This window comes from Triticum dicoccoides, chromosome 1B, assembly GCF_002162155.2.
Source record: "Triticum dicoccoides isolate Atlit2015 ecotype Zavitan chromosome 1B, WEW_v2.0, whole genome shotgun sequence".
In the NCBI taxonomy this organism is placed as follows: domain Eukaryota; kingdom Viridiplantae; phylum Streptophyta; class Magnoliopsida; order Poales; family Poaceae; genus Triticum; species Triticum dicoccoides.
Genome location: NC_041381.1, coordinates 624,495,826 through 624,509,626, shown reverse-complemented (window position 1 = coordinate 624,509,626; position 13,801 = coordinate 624,495,826). Strand labels below are relative to the sequence as shown.

Here is a 13,801-nt window from a genome sequence, read left to right as displayed (position 1 = left end):
ACAACCCAGCCGGCCAGCCCTCCGGCATTCCACCAAGGTAGCCCTAGCAAGATTTCCGGCGGCGGTGGCCAGCAGGGTGAGGGAAGGGTTCGGGCTATCAATTCAGGCAGGACGGACGGTCATCGGTGGCGGCAGTGGGGTGTGGCGGCTACTTCGATGGGAAACAGGGCGGCATGAGGGTGAGAGGAGAGGCACCAGTTTAATCGGCCGCGGCGGGAGTGAGTATATTTAGGGATATTTGGGGGATATTAAGAGTTGTAGTAATTTTTTCACTCTGCTATGCCGGTTAGGGGATCTCGGCTAGGTGCGCGTAAGGGAGTATAACCGAATTTTTACTTCCTTGTGGTCTTTTAGGGGATCGGTTAAAAATGCCCTTAGGTCATTTATTAGTACACTCTTTTAACCGATCCCCGTGGTTTGTGCGGGCAGCGGTGGCCGACAGGGTGATGGAAGGGTCTGGGCTATCCATTCCAGTAGGACGGACGGTCATCGGTGGGGCATGGCGGCTACAGCGACAGGGTGGGAGGAGAGGCACCAGTTTAATCGGTTGCGACAGGATTGAGTATATTTAGTTATATTTGGGGATACTGAGAGTTGGAGTAAGTTTTTTACTCCACTATATGCCGTTATGGGATCGGCTAGGTGGGCCATAAGGGAGTATAACCGATTTTTTTGCTTTCTTATGACCTTTTAAGGGATCGGTTAGAAACGCTCTTAGGTAATTTATTAGTAAACAAACAAAAAATAGTGGTATTTGGCGCCGTTCATCCTTCCTGCTCGACACGACAGCGTCAGATCACTCGGGAAAAAAATCTATTATGCAAGAGTGGGCAATGGGTACAGTACAGATTGGAGGTTGTAGATCTGGAATGAACAATGCGTGGCATCCTTGATGAAAAAAAATCTATTATGCAAGAGTGAGCAATGGGTACAGTACAGATTGGAGATTGTAGATCTGAAGTGAACAATGCGTGACGTCATTGATGAAAAAAAAATTCTATTATGCAAGAGTGAGCAATGGGTACAGTACAGATTGGAGGTTGTAGATCTGGAGTGAACAATGCGTGACGTCCTTGATGAAAGCATGCATGCTCAATTGCTCATCCTTTGAACATGGTGGCAGGGCCAAATGCAACCGGGCGATACTCTACTCCCACGCCAAACAAATCATCTGGCCACGGATACTCGCAACACAGTTCTAATATGCACACGTTCCAACAACTCATTAGCGAGGACTAACAGCAAAAACAGGCATCCTAGATCCATCTACATTTGTAACAGCCAGCAGTTGGGAAGTTGACACGATCACATGGCTACAAGGTTGTGTCGAGGCCACTGTTTTCCCAGGTAAAGCGACGGTACGCATGGAATGGTCTGCTGCGATCTTCTATGGCATCTATCTATCCTCAGAAGCAACGAACCAAAGTACATCCGCACAACAAAAACTATTCGCCACATTGTTTTGCTGTCGGTCACGGGCGTCTTGCCTTCAGAGGAGAAGACAGTTCGTGTTGAAGCACACAACTTTACAAGTGCTCAATCTTCGTGGGCAGACGAGTAATCCTGGGAGGGAGGGGTCGGTACTCGGTAGGGACGGTACTGACTTGTTGACAAGGGCCTTGCACCGGGCGCCCATGAAGCCTTTTCACCTGACAACATATATGCAACTTAAAGGTCAGATGCCTATCGGGAAGCCAACTGCAATCGTGCAGTGATGTATAGAAACCTCAATCATACAGCTCAGACAAGGATTGCCCTGCTTTGAGAGGCCCATCAAATGTGAATGACAACTTCACTTAGGAAAAATATCATCAACTGCTAGGCTTAGTTTCAACACCTCAAAACAGACAGCATAAGAAACCCATCCCCGTACTTCGAATAACGTAGCATGTCTTTTTGTTGCATCTACCTTAACAGTTTCCAGGCTTTCCTCTGTATTCTGCCCATGTGGCCATGTACGCACAACTACTCAACAATCCCATCAGTGCATACTGAATGCCCATGGAAAATTAGACATGATGAAACTATCCTAGTTCCAGTGTTGGGATATCTATTGTTTTTCATCATTCTGATCAAGTTACCACAGTTCATGCAGCCCTTTGTACCTAAGCATCTTCATCTAAATATTCCAGATCTGACTCTAGGAGAAGAGCTAGAAATTATACATCGGTATGGGACGTTTTTCATTTTAGTCTTGGATGGACTCTCTTTAGGCTGTTGGAAACACATACTAGTTTTGGATGGCCATAAATTCATTCGTGCAAGATGCATCAGCCACAAAAAGGAACAAGAGGAATATTTTACTAAAGAAATATGAGCATGCCAAGCTTTTCTTTTTCAGAGGGTGCTATGCTGAAAAGACAATCTATATTTCAAATGCTCACCTCTTGGATTCCTTGCCCCATACCCCCTTCCTGCGTTCCCTGTTCCCATCGCGAACTCGTGAAGGATAGGGAGGGGGAGGCAGGTCAGCATTGGATTCCTTCTTATCCCTCAACTCAGTCAGCCGAGCACTCATCCTCTTCTTCACTGGAAGCGCAGGTCTTGTTGAAGCTGGTGTCATTTCATCTTCAATTGCATTTACAACAACCTTCACATCCTTGCCATCAAATGGAAATGTGTCTTCAAGGAGGACCAAATTCTTCAAAGAGCGAAGTAGCCCTGTTTAGCAAATAAAATATGAGAAAAATTACATATCATTCGTTGGTTTATTTTCAATTTGAATAAACTAGAACATATTTCTTACTTTCAGATGTTTTCACAGAGAGTGAATTATTCACTGGATGCTGGAGTAGTTCAATTCGCATGACAATATCTTTTCTTTCAAGAATTTGTACTTTAACTTCTTTAATCAAAATCTTCAAATCTGATATTGCCTTGGGGAAATCAGATTCTACAGAAAATAAAAACAGAGTGGATCAGGCACAAAATATCTATGAACAGATGAAGAAACTACCCTATAAACAAATGAAGAAGAAAATACACCAAGCTCGACCTTCGTTCCAGTTACCATCTAGTCCGGCTTATACAAGAAAGAACAGGGGACCAGCTGACATGTAGGAATAGTCAGCTCTAGCAAATATGCAGCTTGAGGACAAGCTGCTTCTCTGAGAAGGGGAGTAATGTTGTGTCATCTTAGAGTCCAGTTGTCTCTTACATGGACCCATCTTAGTCCAGAAGTATCCAGGGTGTGTGGAATTACTTTTCAGTGAACAGTAACTGACCTAAAGGGTCTATATAAGGATGTATCCTCATAAGGAGGGCAAGTAATGAAATAATGTATTCCCTACCCCTGCTTCTCTTTTAGTACCTCCCTAATTCTCCCATCCTTTCCCCACTACCCCTCTACTGTATCACAGCACCTACATGGCGACAACCCTTGCGTCCAACAATTGCCCCATACTACAACCTCCCTAGCAAACTTCCGGCTGCAACATTATGTGCAATGATCTGCCTGTTAAACACTCTGAATATGTGCGAAATTTGAAACGATTAACAGTTCTAACAAGTTTATATCTTAACTTTAAAATTTTCTGGATATAAGATAACAATACTCAATAGAATCTCGCCAAAATACAGAATTAGGCACTTGAAGAATAACCTGATCATTTTTTTTAATGGATAGCAATGAGCTAAGGACCAGGTTAGCGAAAAAAACTAGTATGCAAGTTAACAGCGTAATAAGTTACTAGCCCAATGCAGGCTTGGTGAACTAGACCAGCAGTTAACTTGCAGCAAACCAAGAACAGAACAGAGCCAGATATCCCATCAAACTATAATCCTAAAGACAAGGTGATTGACAAACCATTTTATTTTAGCCTTCTGATAGAGTAGTCTGATTTGACTAACGAAATCAGCTCATTCATTATCTATGCAGACCAGTGTTGATTTCAGCATTCATCGCAAACAGGCAGAAACCTCTGTTTGAAAAAAACAAAGAAAAATGAGGCAATTCACAGCCAGGACAAATCTCGTCACGCCTAGCTAGGCTCAGCCCAACCTAATCTTCCAACCCTAGCTCAGCCAACTGGGCTTTAGGATTGGGCCTGAGGCCGGCCTGCTCAATGCAATAGGGAAGCCAGAGCGGCAGCACCAAACAGATTTGCTGATCATGGTTTGTTTTAGCGAAAAAGGGAACCCGGATTGCGAAACAGGCATTAATGATGAGCATAATCTATATGCCATAGAAGTAATTGCATCAACATGTTCGAGTACCTTTTTTCTTGGGATCAAATTTCATGTCAGCAGGCACCATGTGGGTTTCTTCAAGCAATTTCAGCAATTTCTGTTTTTTACCCAAGTATATGTTCTTCTGTTTGGCAACCATAGAAGCCTCCAAGATGTTAATCTCTTCAGTTGCCTGTATACAACGCAAGTTTTTTTCAGATCATCAGGTGGACCCATATAAATGAAACCATGGGTCCACAAGATTCAGTTATTGCAGAAAAATAACAAAGCAAGAAATAAACAGTGTTTGCTACAGATCAGGCCTTGCAACAGCACATCGCCTATGAAACACATTCATACACCTTAGAAGAAGGTGTACAATGCAAGTTTATACGACCAAAAATAAAACTGGGCACAGCGCCTATGAAACACATTCATACACCTTAGAAGGTGTACAATGCAGGTTTATATGACAAAAAATAAAACTGAGCACAGCACCTATGAAACACATTCATACACCTTAGAAAAAGGTGCACAATGCAGGTTTATATGACAAAAAATAAAACTAGGCACAGCGCCTATGAAACACATTCAAACAGCTTAGAACAAGGTGTACAACGCAAGTTTATATGACCAAAAATAAAACTGGGCATGAATGAACATAAAAAAGCTACCAAGATCTTACTTTATTGATAAGTTCCATGGAAAGTGACTTCTCATTGGTCAATTCATTTGCGGATTCAGCATCTATGCAAGCAAAGGCTTCGGCAAACTCCAAGATATTTTCTGGACCAGTATTGTGGAACTTCCACAGGTCTCGAAGCTTCAACCCCAAGGCTTGAAGCTGCCATTCATAAAATTAATAAAACCATGAGTGTAAACAGACTTTTATGCTTGTTTAGTTGATACTCAATTGGTCTTCTTGACCGTAGCAATTATCGCTTACTCCCTCACCATTTCTCCTCTGTTATATCACAAATTTGCAACTCAAGCCTCAATTAGTATGCAAGCTGTGCCACAACAAGGGAACGCTGCTACACACACACACACACACACACACACACACACACACACACACACACACACAAACACACGATAATTTCTGGACGATTTACGCACGACGCAGCACATCAAGCCGTCAATGCATAGAGCAAAACTGGGTAGCGCCGTTAGATTCTCCATCGTCCAAAGTTGGACCAGGATCTATCGTCCGCAAAGTAGTTTGGTTCAGAAAGCCATGAGATAGTAAGTAACCTCATCCCCTTCCATTCCACGAAGATGCTGGCGGATAGATCCTGAAAAACCTGCGGCAAGGAGCAGCCGACCCTCTTCCCGAGGCAGCCCTCTGCCGCTGCCCCTCACGCAGACGCCGCCCTTTTCCGCTGCCCCTCACTCCGTTGACCAGCAGAAGAGGGCGTGAGGAGCAGCAGCTCGCCCGCGGCCCCTCACGCCCTCTTGTGCTGGTCACCGCGCCGCTGTCCACTGCCGCCGCCCCAATCTGCTACCGCCTTCGCCGCTGCCCCCATCCGGTACAGCACTACTCCCTCCTGCCGCCGCCAGCCAAGGCCTATTGCTGTGGCAGTGTTGATCCCCGGACCCGTATGCGATGGATCTGATCTAACGGACAGGAACGAACGGGGCGCGCGTGGAGATGATTGAGTGAACGCTCGCTGAATACACACTCTGTTGCTCTTAAACCCACCATAACCCCCATGGCATCCCTCGCATCTCCATCCAAGAGAAGACGATCGCAGGTGGAAGGAACACGGAACCATGGATGGCGGGCGTCCATCCATCCAGCCCCAAATTCGAAACCCACGGCATCCAAACTCCAAATTGAAAAACCCATGGCACCCGAATCCAAATTGGAAACCCACGGCATCCAGCCCCAAATTCGAAACCCGTGGCATCCAGCACCAAATTCGAAACCCGCGGCATCCAGCCCCAAATTGGAAACCGACAGCATCCGACCCCAATTTCCAAACCCGTGGCATCCGGCCCCAAATTCGAAACTCACGGCATCCAGCAGCCCCAAATTCGAAACCGACAGCATCCGACCCCAATTTCCAAACCCGTGGCATCCGGCCCCAAATTCGAAACTCACGGCATCCAGCAGCCCCAAATTCGAAACCGATGGCATCCGACCCCAATTTCCAAACCCGTGGCATCCAGTCCCAAATTCCAAGCCAGACTCCCAAATCACAGCTAGAGCTAGGCAGCTTACGGGCGGGGAACAAGTGCAGGAACGCAGACGAGAAGGAGGGATGGATGATATGGGGATGCACGCGCGGCGGAACAGGACGAACCTCGGAGAACCTGGCTTCCTTGGCTTTCTCGAGTTCCCCGATTGTTTGCTCGAGGGCCTTGCTTGTTTTCTCGTCCATCTCCTTGTGCCCCGCCGCTATCCCCAGCTCATCCAGCCGCTCCTGGTAGTTGGACCCGAGCACCTTGCACAGCCTCTTCAATCGATCCATCGCCGGCCTGGCCATCAAGGAGCATCGCACGTCAGGTTGGGGGAGAGGGAGAAGGGAGAGGAAGAAGAGAGACAGAGAGAGAGAGAGAGAGAGAGAGAGAGAGAGAGAGAGAGGGAGGGAGAGAGAGAGAGCACCTGGATAGGGAGGAGGCTGGGGTGGAGGGGTCGCCGTTGCCCGGGGACGACGAACCAATTCTCTAGTTGGTTTGCTGGTGTATTTATGCATGCAAGTAGGCGGCGCTGCCCTCCCGACGACACGCTCCCTCTCTCTCTCTTTCTCTCTCCCTCTCTGAAGGAAGGAAGGAAGGCGGTTACGTACCGGAGTTGAGAACACTGCATATAAATGACAGGCTTACAACTTAGTACTAACCATTAAGAGAGGTGAGGTGATTGCATAATAAGCAGAATAAATAAATGCTACTACTGCATATACTTACATACCAACAGCAGAAAAGCATAGGAGTACAACCGACTCAAGCTCACCAGAACGGCACAGGCTCTTAATCTGCAGGTCTGGATCAAAGCCGATGATGCTAACACCACATATTATTTTCACATAACTTTCCTTGATGACAAGAAGAACATTCCTGTATCTAGTCACAAGGACAAATCCGCTGCTCTCTTGGAACATTTCGACTCTCCGCTGGGGCTGGGCACAAGGGACAACTCTGCAGGGCTGCTCACCTTGACCTTGGTCATCTTCATCACCCGTGCCACCATCAGAGATATTGCTGCTCACAAGGCCTGACAGTTTCATTGGCCTTTCCTTCAAACCTTGTTGGCACACAATTAGGATGGATTTACAGAATGCCCTCACTCAGCTATCTGCTCTCAACGCTACAACCTGGAACCTGCTCAACACCGCCATCACTGCGCTTGTGTTGTGCCAAAGAAAGACAATGCCCATTAGCCTCACTCACCTTGTTGAGAAGATCCCCGGAAAATTCCTTGCTAACCATATTGCCCCTGAAATGCAGAACAACATCTCCATCAGTTTTATTTTTTTGTTTCGGGTGTATTTATGATAACTTCCTGTATGTGCAGAATACGTATTATTCAGAGCCATCAGCACATCACCGTGCAAACAAGCAACCCGTCTTCCTAAAGCTACATAATGCAAAAGCATTTGACAGACTCTGTCAATTGGGATTACCTTCTTGAAGTCCTCGCCCACGTTGGCTTCAGTCAGTGCTGCAGTGATCTCATCGACACCTCCCTCGCCTCGACATCATCTCGGATTCTTCCTCAAACTGTGCTCCTGGTACTCCCTTCTTCCATCGCTGGGGACTGAGACAGGGCGACCCCCCTTTCTCAATTGCTTTTGCTTGGAGCTCTTCAACCCACAAGTGGTGGAATGGGGATAAGCAAAAACTCTATGGACTACTTCTGTAGCTAATTTGATACTCAAATGACACTGGAAAGAGTACATATCAACTGAAATCCCATGCGGCTACACAAGAGCTTTGATTCTTCCATTAGCTACTTCAGTGATGTGCAACTTCAAGTAAAATTAGTGTAAATGCCTTACTTCAGAGTTCAGATATGAAATCAAGAGTTTCAGAGAACCTAGTCGACATTAATTTCATTTAAATTGGTAAGAAATCATGTAAACTGATTAACAACTTAATCTTTCTACAAAATTGGTTAGATTAAAGCTGAGAGCCTCATCCACTGGATAAAAGCTGCCCACAATAGTTTCTCTACTTACTATACTGCTAGAGGTTTCAGCCTCACTAAGACCATAGAGTGGCATGTAACCAGCTCAGCTACATGTGGACTTGCTACTACAATAATAACACACATAACTTCCCATGGACTTGCTACAATGTAGTAACAAAGATCATTCATATCCCATAAGCACATATATGTAGAAAGTAAAAACACGAGGTGATCACATAAGTACCTCCATATGCATCATAAGTTGGAAAAGTAGAAAAACACACACACACAATATTTATTCAAAACAAAGTAAACGAACAAATATGTAACAGCTGCCTAACCACCTAGTATACAGATAAAGGTAGCAGCAGATTATATATCCAAACAGCATAGCTGTGTTTGGCCTCCTGATGTTTTTGCCACTGGCTAGTTTCTTCTTCATTTTTCACAGTAAATGGATAGTTTATTTTCAAGTAAGCAGGATTTTGTGAAGGTACTTTAAATTTGGGGGATGACGTGGAAATAGCGGCAGGCATTATGCCATGACGTTTTCCCTTGCCACAGCTCGTATAATCAATCTTTTCAAGACAAATTACTATAGAAGCCTGCACATATGGAAAATTCAGCAGACAAATTGGATTGAGTTCCATTGAAAAATGCACACGCACTGCTTAGCACAGAAAAGGAATAACAAACAAAAACATTATTTGAGTAATATATTATAAATCACATCGAGTAAAACAGAGATGTGGAATACATTATGAGAGGATCATAAGACAGGCACAAACACACGATGATCAGCCTAAAACCAGTTGAACCGGAGCTGCTGTTGAAGATGCCGTGCCCATAATCTGCTTGAGCGTGTCGTCCTTGTCCTCCTCAGTCCATGAGTGTTGCTGTGTCACCATCTCCCATTCCCAGTGCCCCTTGTCCTGAGCATGCCCATTCTTGAACATGCTGACATGACGCAACGCCGTGCATACGGCCATGACAAACTTGATAAGGTAAATCTGCCTCTCTGTTGCCTCAAAACCAGCCATCACAAACTCCTTCAAGCGATGCTGCCGAAACTTTGTCGGCCACCAGGATATTTCTTCATTGGGACTGGGCTCCTCCAGGCAAGAGGCAATGTGGATGTGAAAACTCTCGAGGGAAGGCGCCATCTCAAAGAGAAGACGGGGCCAAGAGACGTCCCAGGACGAAGGCACATCGGCGACCAACAGCCGCCTCAGGTTAGGTAACAAAACGGATGGTGAGATAGATGGCACGATCCATCTGTCGGGCCCCGTGAACCGGATGATCAGGTCGGTAATGTCCGGGGTGTGTCCAAGAAACAAGTCAAGCTCCAGGTGCTGCCGAAAGCGTTGTCGAAACCCATCCAAGTCGACACCGTGGCAGCGGGCGAGGCTCCATTGCCTTAGGCATGGGAATGCAGTGGACTCGAAGAACAGTCGTGTGCCCAGGGAGGCCAGACGCTCCAGATTGGGAAGATCCCTCAACCATATTGATCCTATTTCACACTTGTCCACAACCAACTCCCTGATCTGCGAGCTGGGGGCATCCACAACCATGACCATGTCCCTGCCGCCGCAGAGACAGGAGTTGAGGTGCACCACCTGCAGCTGCGGGCACGAGTCGAAGACGCCCTCGTAGGCGGCCGGAGGTGACTCGGCAACGTCTTGCAGGACGAGCCTAGTGAGCGCGTGGTACTCATGCAGCAGATACGGGATGACACAGCCCCCAAGCTTGAGGTTTTGCAGGCGTGACAACCGGGGCGAGGAGCAGAGGCCGTGGCTAGGGAAGGCGTGCACGGTCTGCTGCCGGAATGTCGGCCGGGCGATGACCTCGAGGTCGTCGACACCCCAAGCATCCATGGCCTGGGAAATCAGCCGGTTGACGCAGCCGGTGTTGCCCGTGATGAAGAACTCGAGCCTGAGGCTGCTGACCCTCCGGCGAGCTCGGGAGCCCAGGAGACCCTCGACGGAGCTGGTGAAGGCGCGCATGGCGCGGCGCTCGTACCTCGTCATGCTGGGCACGAACTCGTGATGCCCGAGGCGATGCCTGTACAGCGCAAAGGTTCCGCTGCTGAAGATGTCACGGTAGCGGAGGAGCCACCGCCGGTAGCGCGGCGGGAGTACGTCGCTGACCCTGAGGTCGAGGGCGGGGAGCTCGCGGGGGAGGCCAGCCCAGCGCTTGGAGAGCAGCCCGGCGCCGAGCGCCGCGCGGGTGTCGAGGCGACGCAGGACGAGGAGGAGGAGGTCATCGGGGAGGGCGCTGACACGGTCCTCGCCTGGATCTGCCTGCTTCCGCGGCTGCCGGCGCAGGAGACGGTCCACGCGACGCCTCCTGGCCAGGGTGAAGCTCGCTTCGGCCGGGCGACGACGAGTAGATGCGGTGCAGGCGCGTGCTGGTGGGACGCGGCTGCGACTGGATACGCGAGTCCGCATCGACGCCGGAACCTCCTTGGATACGGGGATGAGGGCGGCGGTGGCCGGAGAAACTCAGCCCGAGATCGGAGTAGGCACCGCCGGCGAGAAGGGGGGTTGGGGGATTTGGGGGAATTGAGCGCCTCTATGCGGATCAGCGTAGGCAATAGGAGATGACTTATTTTCTGAAACGTTTTTTTTTTCTTCAATCGACGATGTTGGCGCAATCCTATACGCCGCTTTTTTTGAGAGAGAGGGAGAGAAATCCTATTTGACGCAACAATAGCCTGGTGGGCTCGCTTATTGCATCCAGGGTCGGTTAGGAGGGCAACTGAGATCTTTTAACAAATCAGATCAACTGACAATTTTTTTCCTTTAGTTACGGTTTCTTATTCTCTCGAAGGCGACGGCGGTGCTCGTCACCAACGTTGAGACTCCGCTCCCCTGCGATCTCCTACGCCGCTTTGGCTAGGGCCTCTGGCTCCTGGTCGGGAGGGGTGGGGTGTGATCGGTTAGGGAACCATCGCCCGCAGACTCCTTTTTGCGGGCAAGAGAAATCATGGCGGCGACGGCTTCGGGCTCGGGTTCTTCCGAGTTGGAGGCCATGATGGAAGAACTTGGTTTGAGCGAAGAAAACCTGCAGGATGTGATCGTGGATGAGCAAGACCTACCGTAGGAATCAACACGGTGGATGGCGATCGCTCGAGTCCATACGCCCAAGACCTACAGCCAATACTGGTTTTATCGCCAGATGAGAATCAGATGGGATCTCGCTAAGGAAGTCAAGATTCATCCTTTGGAGGAGAACCTATACACCATGCAGTTTCAGTGTCTTGGAGATTGGGAGAGGGTCATGGAGGAAGGCCCCTGGACGTTCAAGGGGAAAGCTGTGGTGCTGGCACCTTATGATGGGTTCACTAACCCTCGACCATTGCGCTCGACAAGATAGTGAAGGAAATATGCCCTAGAGGCAATAATAAAGTTATTATTTATTTCCTCATATCATGATAAATGTTTTATTATTCATGCTAGAATTGTATTAACCGGAAACATGATACATGTGTGAATACATAGACAAACATATAGTCACTAGTATGCCTCTACTTGACTAGCTCATTAATCAAAGATGGTTATGTTTCCTAACCATAGACATGTGTTGTCATTTGATTAATGGGATCACATCATTAGGAGAATGATGTGATTGACATGACCCATTCCGTTAGCCTAGCACTTGATCGTTTAGTATATTGCTATTGCTTTCTTCATGACTTATACATGTTCCTGTAACTATGAGATTATGCAACTCCCGTTTACCGGAGGAACACTTTGGGTGCTACCAGACGTCACAACGTAACTGGGTGATTATAAAGGAGTACTACAGGTGTCTCCAAAGGTACATGTTGGGTTGGCGTATTTCGAGATTAGGTTTTGTCACTCCGATTGTCGGAGAGGTATCTCTGGGCCCTCTCGGTAATGCACATCACTATAAGCCTTGCAAGCAATGTAGCTAATGAGTTAGTTACGGAATGATGCATTACGTAACGAGTAAAGAGACTTGCCAGTAACGAGATTGAACTAGGTATTGGATACCGACGATCGAATCTCGGGCAAGTAACATACCGATGACAAAGGGAACAACGTATGTTGTTATGCGGGTTGACCGATAAAGATCTTCGCAGAATATGTAGGAGCCAATATGAGCATCCAGGTTTCGCTATTGGTTATTGACCGAGAATAGTTCTAGGTCATGTCTACATAGTTCTCGAATCCATAGGGTCCGCACGCTTAACGTTACGATGACAGTTTTATTATGAGTTTATAAGTTTCGATGTACCGAAGGTTGTCCGGAGTCCCGGATGTGATCACGGACATGATGAGGAGTCTCGAAATGGTCAAGACATAAATATTGATATATTGGAAGCCTATATTTGGATATCGGAATGGTTCCGGGTGAAATCGGGATTTTACCGGAACACCGGGGGGTTACCGGAACCCTCCCGAGGGTTAATGGGCCTTAGTGGGCCATGAGGGAGAAGAGGAGGGCCAGCCAGGGCAGGCCGCGCGTCCCCTCCCCCCTAGTCCGAATAGGACAAGGAAGGGGGGGGGCGGCGCCCCCCTTTCCTCTTTCCCCTCCCCCCTTTCCTTCTCCACCAAGGCAAGAGGGGGGAGTCCTACTCCCGATGGGAGTAGGACTCCTCCAGGCGCACCCCTAGGGGGTTGGCCGCACCTCCCCCCTCCCTCCTTTATATACGGGGGCAGGGGGGCACCCTAGGACACACAAGTTGATCTATGTGATCGTTCCTTAGCCATGTGCGGTGCCCCCCTCCACCATATTCCACCTCGGTCATATCGTCGCGGAGTTTAGGCGAAGCCCTGCACCGGTAGAACATCATCATCATCACCACGCCGTTGTGCTGACGGAACTCATCCCCGACACTTTGCTGGATCGGAGTCCGGGGATCGTCATCGAGCTGAACGTGTGCTGAACTCGGAGGTGCTGTACGTTCGGTACTTGGATCGGTCGGATCGTGAAGACGTATGACTACATCAACCGCGTTGTCATAACGCTTTCACTTACGGTCTACGAGGGTACGTGGACAACACTCTCCCCTCTCATTGCTATGCATCACCATGATCTTGCGTGTGCGTAGGAATTTTTTTGAAATTACTACGTTCCCCAACAGTGGCATTAGAGCCAGGTTTTATGCGTAGATGTCATATGCACGAGTAGAACACAAGTGAGTTGTGGGCGATACAAGTCATACTGCTTACCAGCATGTCATACTTTGGCTCAGCGGTATTGTGAGATGAAGCGGCCCGGACCGACATTACGCGTACGCTTACGGGAGACTGGTTTCACCGTTACGAGCACTCGTGCTTAAAGGTGACTGGCGGGTGTCTGTCTCTCTCACTTTAGCTGAACCGAGTGTGGCTACGCCCGGTCCTTGCGAAGGTTAAAACAACATTAACTTGACGAACTATCGTTGTGGTTTTGATGCGTAGGTAAGAACGGTTCTTGCTAAGCCCGTAGCAGCCACGTAAAATTTGCAACAACAAAGTAGAGGTCGTCTAACTT

General features: G+C 48.1%; 2 protein-coding genes across 2 annotated transcripts; both read right to left on the bottom strand.

The window, feature by feature from the left end:
- Positions 1–977: 977 nt before the first annotated feature.
- LOC119349194 lies at positions 978–6,941 on the bottom strand. Its single transcript, XM_037617223.1, has 7 exons — positions 6,776–6,941; positions 6,474–6,648; positions 4,853–5,011; positions 4,216–4,360; positions 2,747–2,893; positions 2,385–2,661; positions 978–1,649 (listed from the first exon to the last, which is right to left on the bottom strand). Exons 2-7 carry the CDS (start codon positions 6,639–6,641, stop codon positions 1,646–1,648), a joined length of 900 nt encoding a protein of 299 aa, XP_037473120.1. The 5' UTR covers positions 6,642–6,648; positions 6,776–6,941; the 3' UTR covers positions 978–1,645.
- Positions 6,942–8,987: 2,046 nt separating this feature from the next.
- LOC119349193 lies at positions 8,988–11,050 on the bottom strand. Its single transcript, XM_037617222.1, has one exon. The coding sequence runs from the start codon at positions 10,744–10,746 to the stop codon at positions 9,097–9,099; it is 1,650 nt and encodes a 549-aa protein (XP_037473119.1). The 5' UTR covers positions 10,747–11,050; the 3' UTR covers positions 8,988–9,096.
- Positions 11,051–13,801: the final 2,751 nt, after the last annotated feature.